Genomic DNA, 24049 nt, shown 5'->3' on the forward strand with positions numbered 1-24049 from the left:
AGTGTTTCGTACCACCTTCAGATCCTCGAATTCAATATAATCACTCCTTCAGCTCTCTCTCTCTCTCTCCTCTCTCTCTCCAACTTGCGCCGATGTCCTCTCTCACTCTCACTCTCACTCTCACTCTCACGCCGAAACCCTAGCCTCCTTTGCCTTCATCACCTCCGTTGCTCCGTCGTCTCCATCTCTCTCTCGCTTCGTTGTCTTCATCACCTCCGTCGCCTGTTGCAGCGCCTCGCCACTGGTAAATCTCTCGGCTACTCTCTCTCTCACCGTCCGTGCTTTTCTCTCTCTCTGCTCCGCAGCAGCGCCTTTATCATCGTGATTCCATTGCATGTACTAATAGCTTGCGATGGATTTGCAGTTTATTCTGTTCTCTCCCTTGCTTCCTGTGAGAGGCTTGATTTTCTCTAATCATAGCCTGGGTACTATATAAAGAACTATATTGTTTGATTTCCTCTTGTGGATCCTTGCTTGGTAATCCAAATATTGGATGATGCCACAATGCTTTCTCATGGGTTTCATGCGTAAACAGCTTGCATAACCATATTTGGAATTACTGATAACCTGGGGGGAAGTCTCAGCATAAAAAGATAGTCATGAAAGATTAAAATATTCCAATTGCAGAGATATAAGATATGTCAATTATTTTCGGGGAAAAAAGATGTGCCAACTAAACCTTTTTCATTAAAAGGGAAACCCGACCCAGGACTGCATGCAGTGACCCAAATCACCCGAACATTTTTGTCCGGTTCACATGCCTTTGTACCATTGGGTTGCTCGGGTCGGGTGCAGGCTTAACCCTTTGCTCTGCTTCTCATTTGATTGATTTTAGCTTTAGTTTCTTTGGAAACGCTCATGCCTTCTATTTTTTTGGTATGCTAGTCTGATTGTTTATTTTTTTGAGTTTTATTTACTGATATAGTAATGCATTTTATGTTATGTAGGCATGAAGAGACCCAAAGCGCTCAAGAAGTGTGAAGTGAGTAGACATGGAATTAAGAAAAGCCGTATCAAAGAACAGATTCCTCGTAGCCCCTCACCAAGTTCCTCAGGCGGGTCCACCATCTTTATATTACATATTTTGTTAAGCTTGTTTGGTTTATGTTCTCTCAATAAACTATCGAACATTTTTAAGTGAGTAGACCTGCAATTGTATGACTTTTGATTTTTATTTCAAGTATTGAATTATTGAGGTTATGTACCCAAAATTCCCTATAAGGAATTTTTAATCTGTTTTACTTAATATCTGTCTTAGTCTTACTTTTAATACTCGGTCAAACTTTTATTGCAGAGGAGCCATCGAACGAGCACTCTACTGGTGTTGCATCTGAGGAAGAATTAATTCCTAGAGAGGCATCAATGTATGATAATTTGTTGATGACACTGCGGTCATGCAGCAAATCTGTTGACGATGTGATTAAGAAGAGGTAATGGACTTTCATAAGTTGAGTTCATTTTCGATCTAGTTGAGGAGATGGATAGATCATTGCACTCATTTTATCCGATTTGATTTTTGTTTTGTTTGATATCATGTTTGGTGCATCCAACTTTCATGCACCTTCATATTTGATGTAAATACCTAAGTTTTATTTTAGCTATATTTCTCTCATTTTTTTATAAGTAATTAATTGTTGAAAGCAAAGGGGATCAACCCGTGTACCCAGGTAGCGTACAAAAGATAGCACCCATTTTCAAGGGATACAAATTAAACACATTCATGAACTCTAAAGGTAAGAACATTTAGGCAATTGAGCATATCAAGTTCCAGCCTTAACTTCATCGTTTCCCAATCATCAAAGCAAGGACCATTGGGTGTTGCATTCTTCTCACTGACACCATATACTTATAGAGTTGCTAATGATGTTATTCCTTTAAGGATTAACTTCCTCTTTTTACAAACTTATTTTAACTTGGATTTTGCATCAACAGTAAAAAATACTTGTTGCATCATGTGTATGAGCATTTTTGGCTTCTTGAAACTTTTTTTGAATGCGAATTGAAACGTTAAACAACAACTATTTATGAATTTCTTGAAGCTAACATGTTTCATTTATTTCTTTTTTGGCATAGACAAAGGCAGGAAGAAGGTAAAAGTGACACAGAAGATGATGATGAAGAAGATGAGTCTGAATCTTTTAGTGTGTCAGAGGAGGAAGATAGTGAAGAAGGTAAGAGGATTTTATGGCCTTTATAAGGTTTATTCAACCAAGTATCAATAGAATTCTGTTTTTTTTTTTTTTGGCATTATAAAAAGTTTACGAGTTTTGATATTCCTTGGTATTGACCAAAAAATCTCCTTGTCACTTAGCATGGATATATTGTTATTTTGTTGTACCCATAAAAAATATTTTTATATTTTGTGCACATGCCGTGTTGTTTATTTTCTATAGTTATTAAGTATTCTCTTAAGACAGACTTTTGATCCTCTTTTTTGGTTCCTACTGTTAGTACTCTCTAATTTAAATATATTTCTAGTGGCATGTGGGATTTAGAGTTTAAGTTCAAATGCTTTTGCGGCTTATTTGTGTGGTGCGCCCAAAAATGGTTTCCTTAATGCAAAGGTGTTTTGGAATTTTAAATACTTGCAAAGGTCTCTAATCCTCCTTAATGGATTGGATTGAGTGATTCGAGGAAGTCTGAAATGAGAGAGATGTTTTGTCAATAGGATTAGGTGTGTGGTGCAGACCTATTATGATCTAGGATTGGGGGTGAGGATCTCATATAAGATCGTATGTTATGATGGATTTAATAACCACGGGTGGTTGAAGACGTATTGTCAACATTGACTGAATGGTAGATTTAAGGAAGAAGTCATTATAGTGACAATCGGAGACGTCATTTCATTGTGACAAACTAGTGTTGTATGTGGAGAGAGAGTGAAAAATTTGTTGATGCCTTTTAGTCCATTGTGAGTTTGAAGATAGAGAATGCTCGTTGGGAGGAATTAGAGAGTTTCTCTTTCAAACTTGATGTCTTTGGGTGGATGTTCTTGTTCTGAATGGGGATCATTTTTATGATTTTCTTTTAGCTTCTACTAGTTCCTAGCTTGTATTTAGGTGTTTTCTCTTGTATACTTCATGTGTACTTGGGTTATGCCTATTTACTTGATTCAATAAAACTTCGTTTTACTTACAAAAAAAAAAAGTTTTCCAATGCATTGTGGAATAACTTTCTTGGTTGAGTTGGGTTGGTTCGAGTTATACTCAGAAGAATAATAGACCTATTTGTCAATTGGAGAGGGTTATATGACAGGCCCCAAATTATAGTAGTCTGAAAAATGGTGCTTCTCTATCTAACACTGTTTTTGGAGGGAAAAGAATGATAGGAATTAGGAATTTTGAGGATCATGAGCGGACGATGGAGTTGTTTTAAAACTGTCTTTTTCAATACGTTGGTCCTTTTGGGCAGCCTCCACGGATTTTAATGGGCTATTTTTCATGGTTTTATTGTCTATTTTTTTTCTTGTTAGGTGTTTCTCTTGAATACTTCTTGTGTACTTGGGCTACATTTTTTTTTGTAGTTTTTAATGAATCTTCTATTGCTTAGCAAAAGAAAGAAGGCATTAATGAGAACTTGGTGGTTGAAATAGAAGCTCAAGTGAAGAGGATAACACCTGGAAGATGCTATATTTATGCATAATTTCTATTTTTAACGTGATTTGGTTATGGTGTGTAAATTCATCTTTCAAGGTGAAACCATTTTCTTCTATGGCAAGCTTGAGAGGAGTTTTTTTGCATTATGTGATACACGGTTTTGATGGTGGGGTTGTGTATCTGGGGTTTGCTCTCTGAGGGTGGGTTAAAAGGGGCCTTGGCGAGGTTGCACATTATTAAAAAAACATTTCTTTTCATAATCTTTATATATGAGTTATCCTGGTCTTCATCTTGCTTGTATTAAGAAAAAATCTCATCTTGTATACTTTATGTGTACCTCGGCTTTGCCTTTTGCTTTTTTAGTAAACTGAGTAATTATAAAAAGTTGTGCAGTCATTCTGTGTCGTGCTGAGTTTTGTTGCAGTTTATTTAACTTTATGTGCTTTGTTTTCTGAGGATCTGATCATGATATTTCCTCATGCTATAGAAGGTATACTGCAACAGAATGACATGGTTGACATGGGGGAGAGAAATGAAGATGCTGAAACTGAAGATGACCCCGATGCCTCTGAAACAGATCAAGAGCATGATGTTGAAGTCGACGATCTATTTTCTGTTGAAGGTTCAGTGTGCATGAGGTATATAATATATTTATGTAGATGCCTTCTAATTATTTTATTTAGCGGTGGTCTGTCATTTGATATTCTTTCCATTCTGTTGTAACTATTGATATCCAATCAATTAACAAGCATACATATATGAGAGGTCAATCCTGCGACTGCTTTTTATTCTCTTATTGTGATTTTATTTATTTGTTTATAATTCAGCATAAAATTGTTATTAAGCATTAAGGCCTCACCTTCATGAAACAGTGGGTTGAAGTAGCCAAGGATATTAGAGTGGACTTGCTAACCACCCAGTAACACGATCATTTTTCTCCTCCTATTGTAAGTTCAGAAAGAGGAGATATAGATATCGGTGTATAAAGTAGCCATGTGAGCCTATTGAAGTAGCCATGTGAACCTTAAAGTCTCTCAAGATTTAACATAAATTTTATGATATTTGTGCATGGATACTTCTGAGCCTGTCATCTTTGTGGTAAATATTGCAATATTGATTTTTCTACCAACTAGGTTGCACCCCAATATACATGTTGTGTCATGTAGATATTCTATCTTTTATTGTGCAGTTCCTTTAGTTCACACTTGGGGTGTAAGTTATCAGAAGAAGAAGTTGAAAATCTGTCCAAAAGGAAATGGAAATATAAATGGGAGGAGCCTGCTGATGGGATGTCAAATTGCAAGTGGATTGGAACTGGAGACTGTTTCTTAAAGGTATGACTACTTCATTGCACCCTTTGGTCTTTAGAGTTTGCTTTTCTTTTACTCGTCAAAAAAAGAAAATTAAATTACTTCCTTAAAATTGTTACTTTTAGCACCCGGATTGAGTATAGGAGGGTAGTGGATTAAGTCTTTCATTGCCCAAGAAGGAGAAGTTCTTGCGGTTTGTAATGATTCTAAGATTTTTAACTATTACTAGTCATTTTATAGTATAAGCCTAGATGCACTTGTAAAAAAGAGTATTTAGTCTGTATGTGGTTTAGCCTTTTCTTGGGTCCTTGCATTATTGAACCACCTAATATACTAGATCTTTCCCAATTCGTAGTTTATTGAAATTATTTGTCATTACATTATTCAACCACCTAATATACTAAATCCTTTATGATTTATAGTTTATTGCAATTATGGGTCATTGAGTGGAACTGTGGTGGATTTATAGGAGCTATTAAGGATTAGAATCTTAGATTTTGAATGTTGAAATTTTGATTGTTTAAGCCATAAGTTCCATTTCTGATCATTTCACTGCATTATTACAATTGTTTTTATCCCCTTCTCAGCTTTCTGTTGCTGTCACATATAATCAGATGTTACTATTGCAGGATGTTGATAGAAGTTCTGGTTATGGTCTCGAGCACAGGTTGTATGAGCACTGGTTGGATGTCTCTAAGACATCTGGGAGGAATGATTTTTATTCATCTAAAGAGAGATTATTCTTTTCCCTTTGTAAGTGAGCCTTATCTTATTATCCTTGATCAATATCTGTTCAGTTGCACCAAGTGTCATACCCACGGAAATGATTTGTTTTATATCTGTGCAACTGGTTTCCTGGTTCATGCCCATTGCTTCAATGATCAGGGATTGTGGGAAGTGGCCAATAACCTCCTATTTAATCCATTTAATGGTAATCAAACAGTTACTAGGGGCAATATCCCATGGTGAAAAACTGATGATTTACCTGATCCGTGTGATAGGAACACGTTACATGGGTCCGGGAGTTTTCACGCTATCCGGGATTCCTTGTCATAAAAAAAATGTGGTCATGGCTATGATTTTGACTAGCTCAGCGTGGTTTCTGAAATTGAGATGTTCTTTTGACTGTATTAATGAAGTCTGAAATAAGCAATTTTCATCTCCCATGGGGAAAAATATAAATGTCGATGGTTTAGCCTTTGTAAGGTTCACCATTTCTTTTGGTAAAGAAGCTATGATGTGTGCCACCTCTGATGGAGCTTCAGCAATGTCAGGACCATCAAGTTCGATCTTAGAATATCATGGACAGAATTATGTTCAACATTTGTCATACCATGTATGTTCTTAATGTGTGGAATAGCCTTATCAAACATTATGTTACACCTCTATATTTTTAGCACCTTGGCATCTAAAGCAATTGCAAAATGTGAACTACTTGGCCAAAAGTGCCAACATAGTTTATGTTGTTGCCTTGTAGAATCAATGGTTGGCATAGCAAGAAACTCCTTGTGGACTCATGGGTTTGATCTAGCTAGAACAAGGTTTGTCACTTTCACACTTTTGAGTCCATCGTCAAGTCTCAAGAAAAAAAAATTGGGGTATTGTAGTATCTATCCAAATCATAATTGGGACTTTTACCTAATGCTTCCTCAAATGTAAGGTGTGCAATTGGGAGTTTCTCATGTCTCTCAATGGTGGTAGGTTAACTTTGATCAAAAGGTGGTAGGTTATATTTGTCGCCTGGAAGAGGCTATATTTGTCGAAATGTGGTAGGTTAACTTTGATCAAAAGCACTCTTTCAAACTTACCCACTTACTTTTTGTCTCTATTTCCACTTCCTACAAAGGTGGCTAACCGCATTGAGAAGCTACAAAGGGACTTCTTATGGAGGGGATTGGGAGAAGAGTTCAAATTCCACCTGGTTAATTGGCCAACAGTTTGTACCCCAATGTCTGGGGGAGGTTTGGGGATTCGCCACTTGTTGAAATTCAACCAAGCTTTGTTGGGTAAGTGGTTGTGGAGGTATCAAACTGAACGAGAGGCCTTATGGAAGTCCGTTATAGATTCACAATTCGGGGAAGCTTGGGGAGGATGGTGCTCGAATGAGGCTCGAGGCACTCATGGAGTGGGGTTGTGGAAAAACATTCGGAGTCTTTGGGGGACCTTTCGTGGACATGAACATGTTGTTGTGGGTGAGGGTTCGCGGGTCCGCTTTTGGTCTGATAACTGGTGTGGTCACTATTGCCTATAAGATACCTTCCCTACTATCTTTGCGCTCGCTCGAGAAAAGGAGGCATCGATCGCTGATCTTCTGTTCTTTTCAAATGGCTCCCCGCAATGGAATATTGACTTCACTAGGGCAGCCCAAGATTGGGAGTTGGAACCTATTACAAAGTTCTTTGCGGCATTATATTCTGCAAGCATATCAGGGGGCACCGGAGATAAGATGTTTTGGAATAATAAGAAAGGTATTTTCTCTGTCAGATCTTTTTACCAAAAAATTACGAATCCCGAAAAGCCAATGTATCCATGGAAAAGCATTTGGCAAACGAAAGCTCCAACAAAAGCAGCCTTTTTTGTTTGGACAACATTGTTGGACAAGATTCTTACCACAGATAACTTGAGGAAACGACGGGTTATTGTCCTAGATTGGTGTTATATGTGCAAGAAGCATGGGGAGTCAGTTGATCATCTGTTTTTACACTGTGAGATGGCCAAGGGCATGTGGGATGATTTTTTCACAAGAGTTGGATTGTCTTGGGTTATGCTGTGTAAATTGGTGGATTTTCTCGCAAGCTGGAGATGACTATATGGCAATTCTCAGATAGCGGCAATTTGGAGGTTGGTACCAATATGTTTGTGTTGGTGTATTTGGAGGGAAGAAACGCAAGATGTTTCGAAGACCAGGAGAGAACACTAGAAGAGCTAAAAGTTGTCTTTTTTAAATTATTATTCTCATGGGCGGGGGCCACAGTTTGTAACGAACTTAGTATCGATGATCTTCTTCTTTCTTTTGTAACTTCTAACTAGGCATTGCTTCATGTATACTTCCTGTGTACTCGGGCTTTGCCTATTTCTATGAATATAATATCCTTGATTACTTATAAAAAAAAATGTTTATGGAAGCATAGTGGTATACCATGGTTTATATTGATGGTGAGAATTTGATTTTTCATGTTGATTTTAAGTAGCTGGGACAATTTGCTGGGTTGTGTTGTATTTAGGGCTGTATAGAAACCGATGGGACCAACCGACGGCGACGTGGACCGATTGCTTAAGTTCGGAATGGGCAGAGAATTGATCGGACTACGGTATAAATTTAGTGAAACCGACGTCAGCCGGTTTAGTCCCGGCCTGAACCAACCCCAAACTGCCGAATCGGCTGATAATATATATATTTTTTATATATATCTTATGTAAAATGATGTCGTTTCACTTAAGTGAGTGAAATGACGTCGTTTTACACCAACCGTTTAAATTTAAGTGAAATGGCATTGTATTACACCAACCGTTTACAAAAAAATTAAAATGAAACAATGTTGTTTTATTTAATACACCAAATGGCATTGTTTAGAGCTAGGGTTTAATAACCCTTCCCCTCCCCTCCCCCTCCCTCTTCTTCATCCCGATTCTCTGTCTTACTTCTCTCTCCTCTCACCCCGCACTCCTGCAGCCCTCCCCTTCCCTCCTCCTTCACGCCGCTCGGCACTCAGCCTGTCCCTCATCTCTTCGAGCTCTCTCATCTCTCCTCTCTGAAACGTCTCTCCAAGCTCTCTCTCTCATTCATGGTTCACCTCTCTTGTTCTCCTCTCATCTCTCCTGTTTACCTCTCCTCTTGAGGTTTTGTTGTGAATTTCGAGTTGATTTATTTTTAATTTGTGAATTTGTGATGTGAATTTGGGGATGGGTTAGCAACCGACCATAAGATTCTGGCCAGCTCTCTCTCACTCTCCTTGTTGGCCGGTTTCGGTAGGCACCACCCTCTTAAAAAACTATCGGTGGGGTTTCGGTTTTGGACCAAAACCGTACCGATAGGATCGGTTTTCTGCCCTAGTTGTATTCTCTCTTTTTTTCCCATATATTCTTATCTTTTTTTTTTTATAGGTAATCAAAGATATTGTATTCATAGAAATAGGCAAGGCCCAGGTACACATGAAGTATACATGAACCATATATTCTTATCACTGTTGTTTTTTCTATCAAATCTGTTATGGAAGGTTTGATTAATTTTGATACACATAATCATGTGGTTTCCCTGACAGTTATCCTTTTGTTCCCCTTTATTAACTTTATGAACTTGCAATCCGAAGGACTGACAACGTGTACTGCTATGTGGGTATTTAAATGAATTTGCTGTCTTTTTTTTTCAGGCAATGGTTATCGGGATATATTACATTGTAACAAGAAACCGTTTTATCTCAAAGGCCTGGAAGAAGACTCAAGTATCATGGAGGCTTATATTATGCATTCTGTATGTTCACGCAACCGCCCATTCTTGGATTTTTATTTTTTTTTAATAGGACTTAATTCTTTCTATTAGATATTTGGTGTTTGTTATTCTCATTGGATGATTAAATGAAGAGTATATTATGCAGCTTAATCATTTATTCCGAACTAGAGATCTCGTGACAAAGAATGATTCAAAACTGGCAAAGGATCCAAGCAGTGCTTACAATGCAAATCTTGGTGGTGATAGTTTCCGTGATCATGGCTTTACTCGTCCTAAGGTAGCACTAATTATTTTCTTGTGATTTTGGTGTTACTTATGGGAACTTGACCTGGACTATACTTTTCTTTCTTCTACCCTTTTTTCCTTTTGGTTTTTGGCTGGATTGCGACAATAGATATTACATAAAAGCTTGATGCCTGGTATGGTAATTATCAGAGGTTTCTCAATATATTTTCAGATGTTAGACATGTTTATGATGGACACCATTGTGCTTAGGTATCTCTCTTGAATATTAGGATATTAACTTTTTCTAGCTAAATACATATATAGTTGTAAATTAACGTTAGAGCAATATTTGACTTATAAAAAAATGATAGAACATTTTATGGCATGCCAAGTGTAGAAATTAATTGCTTATGTGATTTTAAATTTTTAGAAGCTACTGATAATTTCTCAACTTAAACCGAATATTAACTTACGAACATCCTTTGGGTGGAAAATGGTGGTCACGTTGAGAATATCAGTTTGTCTACATGACTGATATCAGTCTATCTTTAATTTTCTATATTAGATATTGGATCAATTTATTTCTAAAGCAGCTGTAGGCTTGTTTATAATTATATGCTGCACTGTGACTATTACACATGCTGATGGCTTGTATATGGGCTCTCTTTCCTTGGCTTTTGGAATTTTTTAAATTTGATACTATGCTGCTGTAACATACGATTGAAACTGTTTTAATTTGAAGCTCTCAGTGAAGCTTTTTCAGTTGTAACTAGTCTCCTTTAGAAGTGCTTGAAGTTTTGTCTCCCCTCCTTTATGATTCTTTTACATATCATTCTATGTAGTATTTTCAGTGTACTTGCTTAGTAAACAAGCTTTGTTTTTTATTATGTGCTCTGCAGGTTTTGATCCTATTGCCACTTAAACACATCGCACTTCGTTTTGTTCAGAGGCTAATTAAACTAACCCCTCTAGCTCACAAGGTATTCCATCATCTCTGATTTGTTTTATCCTCTCACTAGCTTGATCTGAACTAATGTTTTGTAACATAAGGTGGGCCATTCACATTTGATTAGCCAATGTATACTCTTTCCAAATAATTTTTGATGAAAAATCATACTGGTGTTTACTCTATATGACTCAGATGCCTTAAAATCGAAAAGTACTAGATAGTGAAGATTCAATCTCTCAATCTCTCAATCTCTCTCTCTCTCTCTCTCTCTCTCTAATTCTTGAATATCTTTTAGAAATTTTTGTTTGTAGTAGGTTCCTTTTTTTCGATGTGGAAATTTGTTGTAGAAGTGGTTCCTTAACTATACTAGACTTGCAATGTTTCACTTAAAAGAATACATTTAGGTTTTGTTTCTTTTATAATAAGATTCCTTGGCATTCTTGTTTTCATTTTCATGCTCAAGTTTTCTTTAGATTAGCTTTTGTGCAAGATTGTACAATGACATGATTCCTGGGAGTTAAATTGAACTAAAGGTTGGCAATACAACATGGTAAAATGTACATGCAGGTTAGGATCGTATAGTGAGTTGAACTATTTATCAAATTAAATAGTATTTATACAATTGTACTTCACATTACTTCCTGCAAACTCAAATTTTTCCAACTATTTATCAAAGAAAATAGTACTAAATAGTAATTTATGTTTTCCTTATGTTTCTTCTTTGATGAGTAAGAGCATTAGCATTGGGTTCATCATTTTCATCTTTAAAATTTGATGAAAAGTACATGTTTTTCATAAATCTAAAACTTCTCTATCTATAACCCCACATTGGATTAGCTATTAGATTCATCAAAATAATAATATAATATTATTTTATTAATAATAATATTTTAATTTATTTTTTTTATATTTTACAATTACACTAACTATATGTTAATTAATAATTTAATTTGATATTTAAATTATTGTTTCTCAACTTAAATATATTGTGGCTCAAAATTGGGAAACACTAATTTAAATAAATAAAATAATGGTTATAGAGTGTGAATAGTGAGTCTTCAAATTTGAAGATGAAGAGAAATCTACTGTAGCTCAAAGCTTGACATTTGAGCATATGATGAATCCAATGCCAGGAGTTTAAAGCTAAAATCATCAAATTTTGAAGATTAGACTCATTTGATGAGTCCAATGCCAATGCTCTAAAAGATGGGTAATGATACAAGCCTAGCACATGCAAGTACCATGCAAGGGGTGTATGGGGTGGGCTTTGTGGAAGTCCATCCGGCTAGTATGGGGGGACTTTGTTAAAAACTTAAGTTTTAAAGTGGGGGTTGTGGCAAATATTTACTTTTGGCATGATACTTAGTGCGGGTAGGGCTGTAAATGAACTAGTCTGTTCGAAAACCCGCTCAGTACTCACTCGGTTAAACTCGAATCGAACTCGACTCGTGGAAAAAAAAGCTCGTTCGTGAAAGTAGATACCCGCTTGAATTGTAAATGACACATACTCGACAAAACTCAACTCGACTTAGCTAAGGCTCGTTAAGGCTTGCTCGTTTATTCTCGAGTCGACTCGATTAAAACTAATTCATATATTGATAAAGATATATATACATCTATGTATATATACACACATATATAAGTAGTAACTAATAATATAAGCATATCACTTTTATAATTAAATATATAATATGTAATCTAATTACTTATGTCTATATAGTAAATATACTTCATAAATATATTTTATAATTTGTATAATTAGTCAATAAAATTTAATAATTTCATATACTAGTATGTGGGAATCATATATGAAATAGATATATGCTATCATATTAAGTGTGTGTATTAATAATATATGTAGGCATATAATATATTGTTATTTTGGATAAATATCACCTAATTAGATATTAATCATTTATAAATTTTTAAAATTTTATAATTCAATAAATGTTGTACTTGCTAGTTGTATAAATTCAATATTAGATTTTTTATTTTTTTAATTTATTAATTATTAAATCTTATTCAAAAAATAAAAAAAATAAACAATTTGAGCTCGAGCTCGGCTTGACTCGAACTCGTTTGTGTGACAAGCTCGAGCTCGAGTTGAGCTTGAACAAAGAATAAAAAAAAAAACTTGAGCTCGATCTTGAGTATTTTGAGTCAAGCCGAGCTTAGCAAGCCAAAGACCGGCTCGGCTCGGCTCGATTATAGCCCTAAGTGCGGGGATTCAGCTCTTAAGTACATTTATCCTAATTTATTTAGGATTGCTATGTTAACTTGTTTCTTTACTTATCAAAAAAAAAATTAGGATTGTTAGAGATAAAGGGGCTGCAGTGGCTGAGTCTTATAAGATTTCTAATAACATGCTTCAGTGGAATGTGGATTTCAATAGAGATATGCAGGATAGGTAAGTGAGTGAGATTTCTGATTTTTTTGGAAGATTATATGATATGAAAATTGATCAGAATAGAGAGGACAGCCTGCTGTGGTTTCAAACAAATAACTCCAGATTTACTGTAAAATCTTTTTATAAGGCATTAATTAGTCAGGGAGTTAAAGAATCCCTGGAATGTATCTGGAGGGCAAAGGTGCCTAGTAAGGTTGCTTTTTTCTGTTGGTTGGTGTCTCTTGGAAAAATATTAACCACGGATAATTTGAGGAAGAGAGGTTTTTTTGTGGTTGATTGGTGTTTTATGTGTAAGAAGGATGATGAATCTGTTAACCATCTTTTTCTTCACTGTGAGGTGGCGAAAATTTTGTGAAATGAGATTTTAGCAAGGGTAGGCATTGCTTGGGTGATGCTTATGCATGTGGTGGATTTTTTTGGCTTGCTGGCAAGGTTCAGTGGGATGTTGTGGCAGTGCAGCAGTGTGGAGGATGATTCCCTTATGTTTGTTTTGGTGCTTATGGCTTGAAAGAAATGGGAGGTGTTTTGAAGATTGCGAATGTTCTATGGGGGAGTTTAGGGATTTTTTCTTTAGCACTTCAAATTTTTGGGTGAAGAATCTTGTAAGGGATGGGAACATTTGTCATGTTTTATTTTAGTACTGTTTTTGCTTTAGCTTGTATTTAGGTGTACTTACTTGTATACATCTTGTGTACTTGGGCTAATGCCTATGTACATGGAATAAAATCTCTTATTAACTATATAAAAAAAGTACCATGCTAGCCCTCTGAAAAAAAAAGTAGGACCCACTATAAAAGTGGGTTTTTTTAGGTATGTCCCACTTTTTTTTCAAGAGACTAGTATAGGGCTTGCACACCCTTGACTTGTATAGACAAGTTTTTGTAAAAGATCTGTCCAATTATAGAAGTTTCCTTTTTAATCTGTTGATACTATTTTACCGGTGTTCTCAGGCTAATGTGGAGCACATGGATCGTTTCCTTAAAGAATTTGGAACCCAGGAGGACGAAGATGATGAAGACAAGGATGAGCTATCACTTCATACCCAGGGAAATTCTAAAGCTCAGAAGTCTTCAAAACCTTCCGACTTTCAAGCACTTTTTAGTGGCAAAAGGGATGATGAAGATCAGTTTATGTTTGGAATTAAGTTTAAGAGGTAAGATTTCTTTAATATATAGTAATGCCACTACAAATCCATAGAATTCACATTCTTAGCTATGGTGGCCTAATTAGTACTTCATCAATTTTTGTTACAAATAGTGAAAAGAATTAAGTTCGGATGTGAGGCTAAAGATAAATCTAGGTGCCACTAAGAAAAGTTATGCAATTGCAAAATTGGTTTTGACCAACTAGCCATAATCTGCTTTTGGTGGCGAAAGTGGTTTCAATGGCAACTTCTTTTTTTTTATCAGTAAACATAAACAATCAAAATGGTCTCAATGGAAACTAAGCAGATTATAGTTTTATGAATGTGAATTATCAGGTACTTTGAGGTTTTTCGTAGATTTTATGGACTGGCATGCATCTAATTAATCTTCTTGGTACAAGTGCCTCGTAGTTGTGGCTTGGAGTGAGCACATAATATGTCCAGCTGCCATCATAAAATTGCAGCAAGGTATGTTGCAGGGCCTAGAACCTAGGATGCCTGGAAAGCAAGTGAAAACACTAATTAATCTGCTGCTAGTTTTATTCTATTATTCTATACTATCACCGAAAGGAAGGAGACTAAACAAAGAAATGATGATGAGAACAATAAACTTATCGAAAAATATTATTTTTCTTAATTTAATGTGCATAAACTGTATTTTAAGCATATATTCTTAGAACATGCTATGTACATATGTATTTTTACACTAGTATGGAGACTGTGGAGGCACTCCACCACTCTTGAACTCCCACATGCACTTTTTAAATCAGTCAGCTAGGTTTTGACATGAAAGATTTATTCTCTTTTGTTTTCCAAAATTGTGAAAGCCATTGTTATATTGTTTCTGCAAGTGGCTTAGACAGGAGTTGCCTGCAGCTAAAGGCACTCTCTTGGATCTTTGGCAGATTTTTGATCTGTTAGGTCAGCTCCAGGAGAATTATTGGCTAATGACACCAGAGATTACTTCCTCATAAGAGTACATATTTGAGGGTGTGGTCTGGGTTTAACACTGATTGAGTGGGTTTAGATGTTCTTGTTGAGTGGGTCAATGGATGAGCTTAGAAACTTATTTTTCAATACTTTACTTCATTGGTCGATTGTAATTGATTTTCATGGCATGACCTTTCATGAATTCCTTGTATCACTAAACTAGCATGCTTAGGCGTTGCTCTTGTATATGTCCCGTTTACTTGGGGCTCTTTCCTACTCTTTTGATAGATAATATTTTGTTACCGATAAAAACAAAAGTTTCCCAACCTTCCGTTTCCTTTGATTATTTTCTAGGAGGAGGATAAAGTTGTACAGCGATTTCTATTCCTCAGACATCATTGTTGCTTCTCCAGTTCGTTTAGTCGGGGTGAGCAGTTATTCTCTTTATTTGTTTTTCAGATTGTTTCTTATCATTATCCAGGAGATTGGTTTAGCTTTTACTCACATGGTCACATCTTCTGCGCATTTGTTATCACCTTGCTATGGATTATTATGCACAATAGACTATGAACTTTTCCAGTATGCATGTTTGTATCTTTAATTTTGTCTTGATTAACAAGATATTTTAATTCTTGAAAAGTGGGTTCATGCAAATGCTATAGGGTGCTGCCTAAGATACTGTCTTATAAGAACTACTTGTAACCTTTGTGGTTGTGGATTCATCTAGTGGTGCAATGAACGATTGTTACAAGAAGATTTAAAATAATATGTGCTTGACAAGCTAGGATTCCTAGACACTTCACTTAAGTTGCCCCATGCTGACACCGCTTGAGGTAACTACATGGCTGTTAGATGCTGTCCCCAATTGGTTGAAGATTTTTGGAGGTGACAAATGTGGAAGCTGAGTATCAGCCACATTTGACATCCATACACAAGTCCATTTGACACAAACAAGAAACTAAGGAGTAATACAATTAAGACTCTAACAAGCATGAAGACAAAATTTCAATTTTGTTGATTTAGGGTGGGTTTGGATAGACAGTACAAATGAGATGAGATGAGATATTTTGTTGAAAGTTGAATAAAATATTGTTAGAATATAATTTTTTAGTATTATTTTTATTTTGGAATTTGAAAATTTTGAATTGTTTATTATATTTTTGTATGGAAATTTGGAAAAGTTGTAATGATGAAATGAGATGAGATATTTTGATTTTGATTAGACAAAATCAGAATATAAGAGTCTGTAAAAATGTTTGGCTTGCCTGGAACAACTATGGGAGTTACTAAATTGAATGCCTTGAATTCAATTAGCAAAGGGCATGTAGAGACATAGGCATATTTCTGGCTCTGTTGAAGGCTCTGCCGCTCACTTAGGGAAACCCTCTTATCAGGTGGTAAATCAAGTAAACCCAATGTTCTCCATGAAACTTCTTGCTGCTATTTGGAATTTCATGATAGATAGTGTGGGGTTATTATAGTAGAATGACATTCCGCGATATCTTTATTATGGTGAGCTCCCTTCGAATGTTGGCATTCCAAATTGACCCTTTCATTATATTTGTGCATTATGGGACATTTGGCAATTTTTAAGTCATCCTTATGCCTTTTCTCAGTGCCTCTGTTTTCAGCAAGGCTGTTCTGCATGCTGGAAATAGGTTTAAGTCAAATTATTTTAGTGTCTCATTTATGAAGGGGATGAATAGGGGCTGTTGATCCCCTTGAATGTCCATGTGGTTTTCTTCTTTTAACTTGGTGTCTAGGCTCGACGTTCAATGGTTTTTTGGAGTGGGTAAATGAAGCTAGTTTAACCATTCAGCTTTCTTACTTTCTGTATCTATTAATTTTGCATTTGTCTGCCTAGGCTCTATCTTAAAACACACTCTTTTGACCAGCATCTCAGGGGAAGGGTAACAATAAATTTGTTCACAACTATCTTGTGTGCATCAAGTTGGGAGAATTCAGGGATCATTTGTTTATTAACTGTTAATTTTTTTCTCTGTTTCATTTCCTTTTCAACATGCATTATAGTCAAGTTCAGATTAAGCCATACTTGTCTGTTGCTACTAGCTATGTTCAACCATGTGGAATGGGAGAAATTCAATGAGTGAAGATTAATGCTATATGACTTATAAAATTAGAAGAACCCCTAGGGGTTGGCTCAAGTGGTAGAGTCTTGGTCTTGGTGGTATGCTCCCTCCCGGTCTAAGGTTCGAATCCTCTTGTATGCAAACAATTTTTGGGGGCCATCAGACCGGGGGAATTCCCCTTGAATTACCTAAGGTGCACTTGCAAGAAACTCCTTGTCAAGAGCCTCTGCACCCTCGGGATTAGTTGAGACTTTGTTCTTGGACACCCGGTGCCAATAAAAAAGAAATTAGAAGTCCAATTTTTAGTAGCAAGATACATTAGAGGTAGTGTAAACAGAGCTCAAACTGTGAGTTGCTTTTTCTACGTGTATAATTTTAAATTTGCTTGCGTAGTGTACAGGGAGATTGTTTACTTCTTATCGTTATCCTTTTGAGTTTTTATGGATGGTTACTGTCTATTTTGGCTAAAAATGCGAGTAACACCTGACTTTAAATGTTTGCAGAAAATATGGGAGGCTCAAAAATACAAGGAAAAAGATGTTGATTATCTTTCTTCTATAGAGGTGATTTATCCTATTTGTAATTTTTCAGGAGTATGAATTTATACTTGTTTAAAAAAATATATATGCCTATAGTTACCTATATCGTTGATATATATAGTTTTGCCATGTGTAGGTTCTAATCATTGATCATGCGGATGTCATTGCAATGCAAGTATGTGGTGCAGCATTTAACTACTTGAAATATATGTTTTGCAGCTTGTATGGATCATGATGTCAGTTTTTGTTTCTTTTATTTTTTTTCCTCATTCCTTTTTCAATGAAAAATATCCAGAATTGGTCACATGTGAATACAGTTGTTGAACAATTGAACCACATACCATCTAGGCGGCATGGAACTGATATTACACGTATTAGACCATGGTATGTTCTCAGTAATACTTACTGGGTTGAGATGAACTTTTGTTTTAACTTATTTTATTTTGTTCTGTTTTTTGGGGGCGGGGGGAGGGTGTGCGTGGTAGGCTAAGGAAACCTTTAGTCATAAGTAATTAAAAGAAAGGTTTCCTCTCTAGGTAACGTTTGGTTTAGTTTTGAGAAAGTTGTTTTTTTAGAAGTTTCCTGTAATTTATATTATTTCTTAAAACATATTGCTTTAACTCATCTGTATGTTTAGGTATCTGGATCGATGTGCGAGGTTTTATAGGCAAACAATTATTTTGGGTTATTATTCTAACCCAGGTAATGATGTTTACTTCTCTTATTTTAGCGAGGCTTGCGATATAAACATTTCCATCTTTTGTGTGTGCATGTGCGCATTTTTGTGTTTTCTAATCTGTATTTATGCATTCTTGTTACAGATATTAATGCGTTGTTCAATCACCATTGCACTAACTACCAAGGAAAGGTGTGTTGATATTCTGTTACATTTTCTTTAGTATGTCTGCATGCAAATGTGTTGCCAACCTTGGCCTGGAGACTATGAGCTTTTCCTCTTTTGCTTATTTAATTAGGGAACAAGAGACAAATGGGATGATTGGATGAATGTTGTCCTGTCCTGGCCATGCAAAATCTTAATTACCCAAATAAATTTGGTTTTGACAGAACTCTAAACAATAAGCTTTACCAATTATTTCACCAATGGATTTGCTGCGTTCTTAAAAAAAAATAAGGAATAGGTTGCTGCCTGTTTTGTTATCTCTACATCTACTCACTTGTTAATATAAGTGTTGTTAGGATGCTTGCCTCTTTAATCAGAGTAGCTTCTATTATGTGAATGGTATGGTTGTTATTTTCAATTTTGTTTTTGATTGGTGATGACGTGGTCAATTTGGAGAGTGGGGACCAATTGCACATTTAGTGTTTCAGTAATTAGCTCTAGCCTCTGATGTATCTTCTTCCGTCCTAAGAATAGGGTAGAGGGAGGTTAATTGGTTCAAGACTTACTGGTTGCATAGATGGGGGTTTCCTTTTATCCAATTCCTTACCAAAAACAAATTTTCAACCTAAAAATATTTTATTTCTTGGTTTAAATAGGGTAAAATAGCATTATAATGAATAACAAATTCATTATACTTTGATGTTAATGTAAAAGTGTACAGGAATACTGCTGCCTATGGAAGTTACTTTTTTCAAGTAGAAGTGTCTTTTATATAGTTTCTTATCTATTTTAAAGTTTAAGATGCCAAAATGCTTTGTTATTTTTACAGGTAAAGTTGGTATGCGAGTATAAGGGTGTTCTTCCAAAAGTGTTACTCCAAGTACGGCAGGTATGTCTGCCTCACAGTGTTGGTGTATGTTTTAAGTTAGATATGTTTTGTGATATCTTGAGCAATTCATCTTATGAAGTTCAGTTCTAGTTTCTCTTATTAAGTTCACACTGCCTCATATAATTTTTGCCCCTTTTGTATTCTTTCTAGCTGCTTAATGGGTAAGAGGTGGCTCTTGAGCTTACCGAATGAGTCTGATTATTCCATAATTTAATCTGGAAATAAAACTGGAAAACCTTTTTTTCCTTTATGTGATTAGGTTCTAGTTTGACTTGTAAAAAAAAAAAAAAATGATATTGTTTCCCATTTTTGGTTCCTTCAGTAGCTTCTATGGCTAATTAACTGTATGTTTTGGATTGCAGTGGGTAATATAACTTTTAGCTTTAAGAATTTTTGTTGTAGAGCTTAAGTAATAAGCTCTATTATTAGAAAGCTATTTACTGTTTGGTAACCAAGCGCTTTCAAACATGTTGCATTTGTTTGGAAACAATATAAATAAGTGCATTTTAAGTTAGAAACGACATAAAAGATCATTTGATTTTTTAAAGATTATAACCATATACTTAATAAAAATAAAATCTTATAATCAAATAACATCGAAAATAGTCCAACAGGATTTTCAGCAAGTATAATAAAAAAAAAATCCCTTCAATGATGCATAAGTGAAATAGCAATACAATTACGTCCAATATTCATAGGCAAAGCTGTAATTATCTTAAGTTTGTATGGGTATTTTTGCCCATTGACAATCTTCTTTAAATTCAAACTGAGTTCCGCATTATCCAGAAAAGCACGTTTCAAGAAAAACATCAAATGATGCTTTTCTTGAAACGTACTTTTTAGTTTTTTTTAGATTAAAAAAGTACTTTAATATGTAACAATCAAACAACCTAATTTTATTACTAAAGAGCTTTTGAGGCTATTTAAGCACTTTTTAAAACATTAACTGTAGCGCCTCAATGGAAGGCCCAAACCATATAGCCTATACTCCAAAAGGACTAGTCAATGATGCAATTGAAGCCTCATTGGAACCTTATAAAGAGCTAGAACTTCTCCTTCCCAAGCAATGTGGGATCTCATACACCACCTACCCTTATCCATATCATATGGGGTATCACAATCTACCCCCCTTAAATTCCCGACTTCCTCGTCGGGCCTGTCCATTGTAGGTGGCACGGCTCAAGTCCCACATTTCTGGTTGGGATATGCTCTGATACCAGTTGTAATGCCCCAATGGAAGGCCCAAACCACATGGCCTATACTCTAAAAAGACTAGTCAACGATGCAATTGAAGCCCCATTAGAACCTTATAAAGAGTAAGAACTTATCTTTCCCAAGCAATGTGAGATCCCATACACCACCTACTCTTATCCATATCATATGGGATATCACATTAACACAACCCCAAGTAGGCCCTAAACATCATTATTGTGATTATCTGTGTTAAACACATTTTTGATTTTTTTTTTTCTTCCTATTAATTAGCATATGATTTTCATTCGCCTTTGGTAGGGTTATAATTCATTGAACACTTTGAAATCTGCCATATATTTGACGGTGGACATTATGTTTTGTAATGCTAATGCAATTTTTAATCTGACTTTACAGATCTATGAGCGATTTGACGTTGATGCAATAGCAGATGCTGATGATGCACGGTTCGAGTATTTTGTTAAAAAGGTTTGTCTGGAACAGTGATAGTGTTGATTTCAATGTCAAAAGTGTGATCAGTATGGGGAACATATGTCATTGCATCTGTCATAGGATCCATTTATTAATCAAACTCTTGGCAACTTTGGTTTTAATTTAGTCATTTGGTCCATTCTGGAGGAGAATGTTCTTGTCTGGAGACACATATAACTTGATAATTTCAGATATAAGGAGCAAAAGCAAATGGCCATTAGTTTATTTGATTTCTGGAGAACTATCCAACATGTGTCTCTTTTTGGGCTTAGGCTTAGATTTGACTCAACTGAGTAACTGGACTGCACATCTATCTACTAAATGGCAGTTAGTATACAAGGCAAGGCCACTCCACTCTTGCTTCAATGGAAATGTCCGTACTACCACTCTTGTCATTTTTTAGGCCTCCCTGGCTCATTCAACCTGAACAATCACCGATGCATTCTTTTATAGGTCTTCGTTATCAATTACCAAACCATCTTAGGAACTCTGACGAATCTCATCAGCTGAATTGGTGTACCTGCTTGTGTTAAAATCCTCATGTGCATACTATGTTTAATATGACTTGTCCTATCTTTCTCATATGGTTTTATAATGAAGTCCTGGTTGGAAGACAATCTCAGTTTCCGCTGATAACAAACTTCTGCTTTTCTTCACTTGCTTATGATGTGATAGTGATGAGTTTCTTTATGCAGGTGTTTCCAAAGATAAAAGACTCGGTTCAGGTACTTATATTTTACTTCCACCCATTAGAATACTGCAATGTATAAGCTGTATGCTGTTTGTCAGAAGTATAAACTGGGCAGTGTTTTGAACTTAAGTGGAACTTTGTGTGTAGGGAGGAGTTATGCTATTTATCAGTTCTTACTTTGAATTCATTCGTATCCGAAATTTTTTGAAGTCACAGGATGCATCTTTCTGTCTGCTTGGAGAGTAAGAAGTTCATTTTTTTTTTCCTTTTCTCATTTGGTTGTGTCGCACATTTGATAGATCCTACTAAAGCATTCAGCCGTGTATCTTGACATGGTATAATACTGGATTTTTTTTCAGGTACACAGAACAGAGTGATATTTCTCGTGCACGTGTTTGGTTCTTTGAAGGAAGGCGTAAAATTATGCTTTACACTGAGAGGGCTCACTTTTACTTTCGATACAAGGTTCTATAGACTTTTTCATCATAATGTATTATATATCCGTTAGCTTTTACTTATCAAATATATATATATATATATCCGTTAGCTTTAAGGTATTTGTGTCACTCATCTCCTGGTGTGTCAATTTATGGGTTTCAAAGTCTACCTAATGTTTGAATAATTTTGGAATAGCTGCCATCCATGTGTTATGCATTGATGTCAATACTATTTTGTTCAGTATGCTTGATTTACTTTGGTAACAACTCTTAAGTTATAATTTTATACATCAGAATCAGTTCATGCTAATACATAGCATTGACATATCCCTGTATTTCCTTGCATGTAGATTCGTGGTATTCGGAATTTAATAATGTACTCACTGCCCGAGCGGAAGGAATTTTACCCTGAGGTGAACATTTTATTTGTTTATTTATTTATTTGTTTGTTTGTTTTGGACAGGTAAAATTCACAATATGTTGGGTCTCTTTAAACTTCCAATTGGATTTTGCAGATTGTTAATATGCTTGATGGTTCCCATAATATGTCGTGCACGGTGCTATTTTCTCGCTTCGATCATTTTCGGGTAATATTCTGCTCTCTTTATCGTTAGGCTCGCATGGGGTGCTTGTGGTGTGAGGGGTTGGAATTAATCAAGTGGTTTGTGATTGGTTTCCTGGAGGGAAGAGGGCGTGGGGTTTGTTTTTTAGGGGTGGTTGTGGTGATGCTATCCAGTCATCAATTGATTTTTGAGGGTTTGGATTCTATTTCCTTTAATTAGGTAAAAAGAAAGAGTAATTATACACACACAACACATTTGACAACAAAATTGTAAGACAAGCTAGAGGATGGTCAACATAGTCGCCGAGTGCGATGCAAAAAACAACAAACTTCAATTGTCCATTGAAATGGAAACTTGTTTAGGGAATTCAAGTAAGGTAACTCCTAGAGTTCTCCAAGGAATTGACAAGCCAAATGCAATATCATTGTTTGATGGATTGATACTAAAGATGGTGTGCATTACGTAACTGTTGTAACCCCTAAATATAAGGAGGATAACACCCAAAGGACCTAAAGCCTAAAAACAAGTAATCATGATCCTTCTCTAATTTTTCCCCTTATTGCAGTGTTAGTAATTACATTTATTCACCCCTCCTCCTTTTCTCTCTGTGGTTCAATTTCAGCTGGAGAGAATAGTTGGAAGTGCTCCGGCAACGAGGATGTCCACTTCAGAGAAGAGTGTCTTCGTTTTCTGTTGAAAGACTTTTCTGGGCTCTAGAAGCAACCACCCCCCATACCCCCCATTGTACAATAAGTACTGGAGAAGATAGACAAACTTCATTTATCTTATCAACGTTCACTGCCGCCATGAGATGGACTTTTATTTAGCCAAGAAAGGAAACAATGGTGACGACTTGGAACTTGAAATCAATTTTGCAAGTGGAGGATGGAGGGATGGATGGATGGATGTGTTCATCATTTTTGACAATATGAGCACGTGAGATATAGGAATTCATTCCTTTCCTAATTTTGTCATTAGGATCTTTTTATTTTTATTATTTATTTTTAACTTTTTGGCTGTAGATATGATATATTTTTGTATATACTGTTTATCGATTAGTAGAAAATAATCCACTAGCTCCCAAGCAACTTTTCGAATTTAAAGGATTAAAATCCGAAAATCTTCTAAGTTAAAACCAAATGATCAGGATCCAGGATTGGAATGTGAAATGAAATCCTTATGATTTTATTTTTATTTATTTTTATATAGTTTTCCGAGGACATGTTTTCCGTATGCGATCTTGTTGATCCCACACTTGAATAAAGCTAAAATGTGCTCTGCTAATATTCAACACTTGTGAGGAGG

General features: G+C 35.7%; 1 protein-coding gene across 3 annotated transcripts; it reads left to right on the forward strand.

Moving 5' to 3' along the window:
* The first annotated feature begins 33 nt into the window (after positions 1–33).
* On the forward strand, positions 34–23810 carry LOC109004038 (U3 small nucleolar RNA-associated protein 25). 3 transcript variants are annotated; one of them, XM_035690228.1, is made up of 26 exons: positions 34–244; positions 948–1055; positions 1295–1430; positions 2074–2171; positions 4084–4234; positions 4786–4930; positions 5536–5659; positions 9277–9377; positions 9502–9633; positions 10481–10561; positions 13888–14090; positions 15366–15438; positions 17605–17664; positions 17777–17815; positions 17936–18024; positions 18278–18342; positions 18462–18508; positions 19311–19370; positions 20979–21050; positions 21749–21778; positions 21892–21986; positions 22104–22209; positions 22532–22594; positions 22697–22768; positions 23367–23457; positions 23488–23810. In XM_035690228.1, exons 2-25 carry the CDS (start codon positions 950–952, stop codon positions 23439–23441), a joined length of 2223 nt encoding a protein of 740 aa, XP_035546121.1. In that variant the 5' UTR covers positions 34–244; positions 948–949; the 3' UTR covers positions 23442–23457; positions 23488–23810. The 3 variants fall into 3 exon arrangements, with proteins under 3 accessions (XP_035546121.1, XP_035546122.1, XP_018837974.1); XM_035690229.1 differs by having other exon boundaries at positions 15369–15438; positions 23367–23810; XM_018982429.2 differs by having other exon boundaries at positions 4087–4234; positions 23367–23810.
* Positions 23811–24049: the final 239 nt, after the last annotated feature.

Source organism: Juglans regia, chromosome 5 (assembly GCF_001411555.2).
Source record: "Juglans regia cultivar Chandler chromosome 5, Walnut 2.0, whole genome shotgun sequence".
NCBI lineage: Eukaryota > Viridiplantae > Streptophyta > Magnoliopsida > Fagales > Juglandaceae > Juglans > Juglans regia.

What these genes read in the sequence shown, in the direction of transcription:
- LOC109004038 (XM_035690228.1), top strand. Translation starts at nt 950, where the DNA reads ATGAAGAGACCCAAAGCGCTCAAGAAGTGTGAAGTGAGTAGACATGGA. An exon ending in GAGATTATTCTTTTCCCTTT is followed by an intron (nt 5,660 to 9,276) that starts GTAAGTGAGCCT and finishes TTTTTTTTTCAG; the next exon opens with GCAATGGTTATCGGGATATA. An exon ending in ATTATCTTTCTTCTATAGAG is followed by an intron (nt 17,665 to 17,776) that starts GTGATTTATCCT and finishes TGCCATGTGTAG; the next exon opens with GTTCTAATCATTGATCATGC.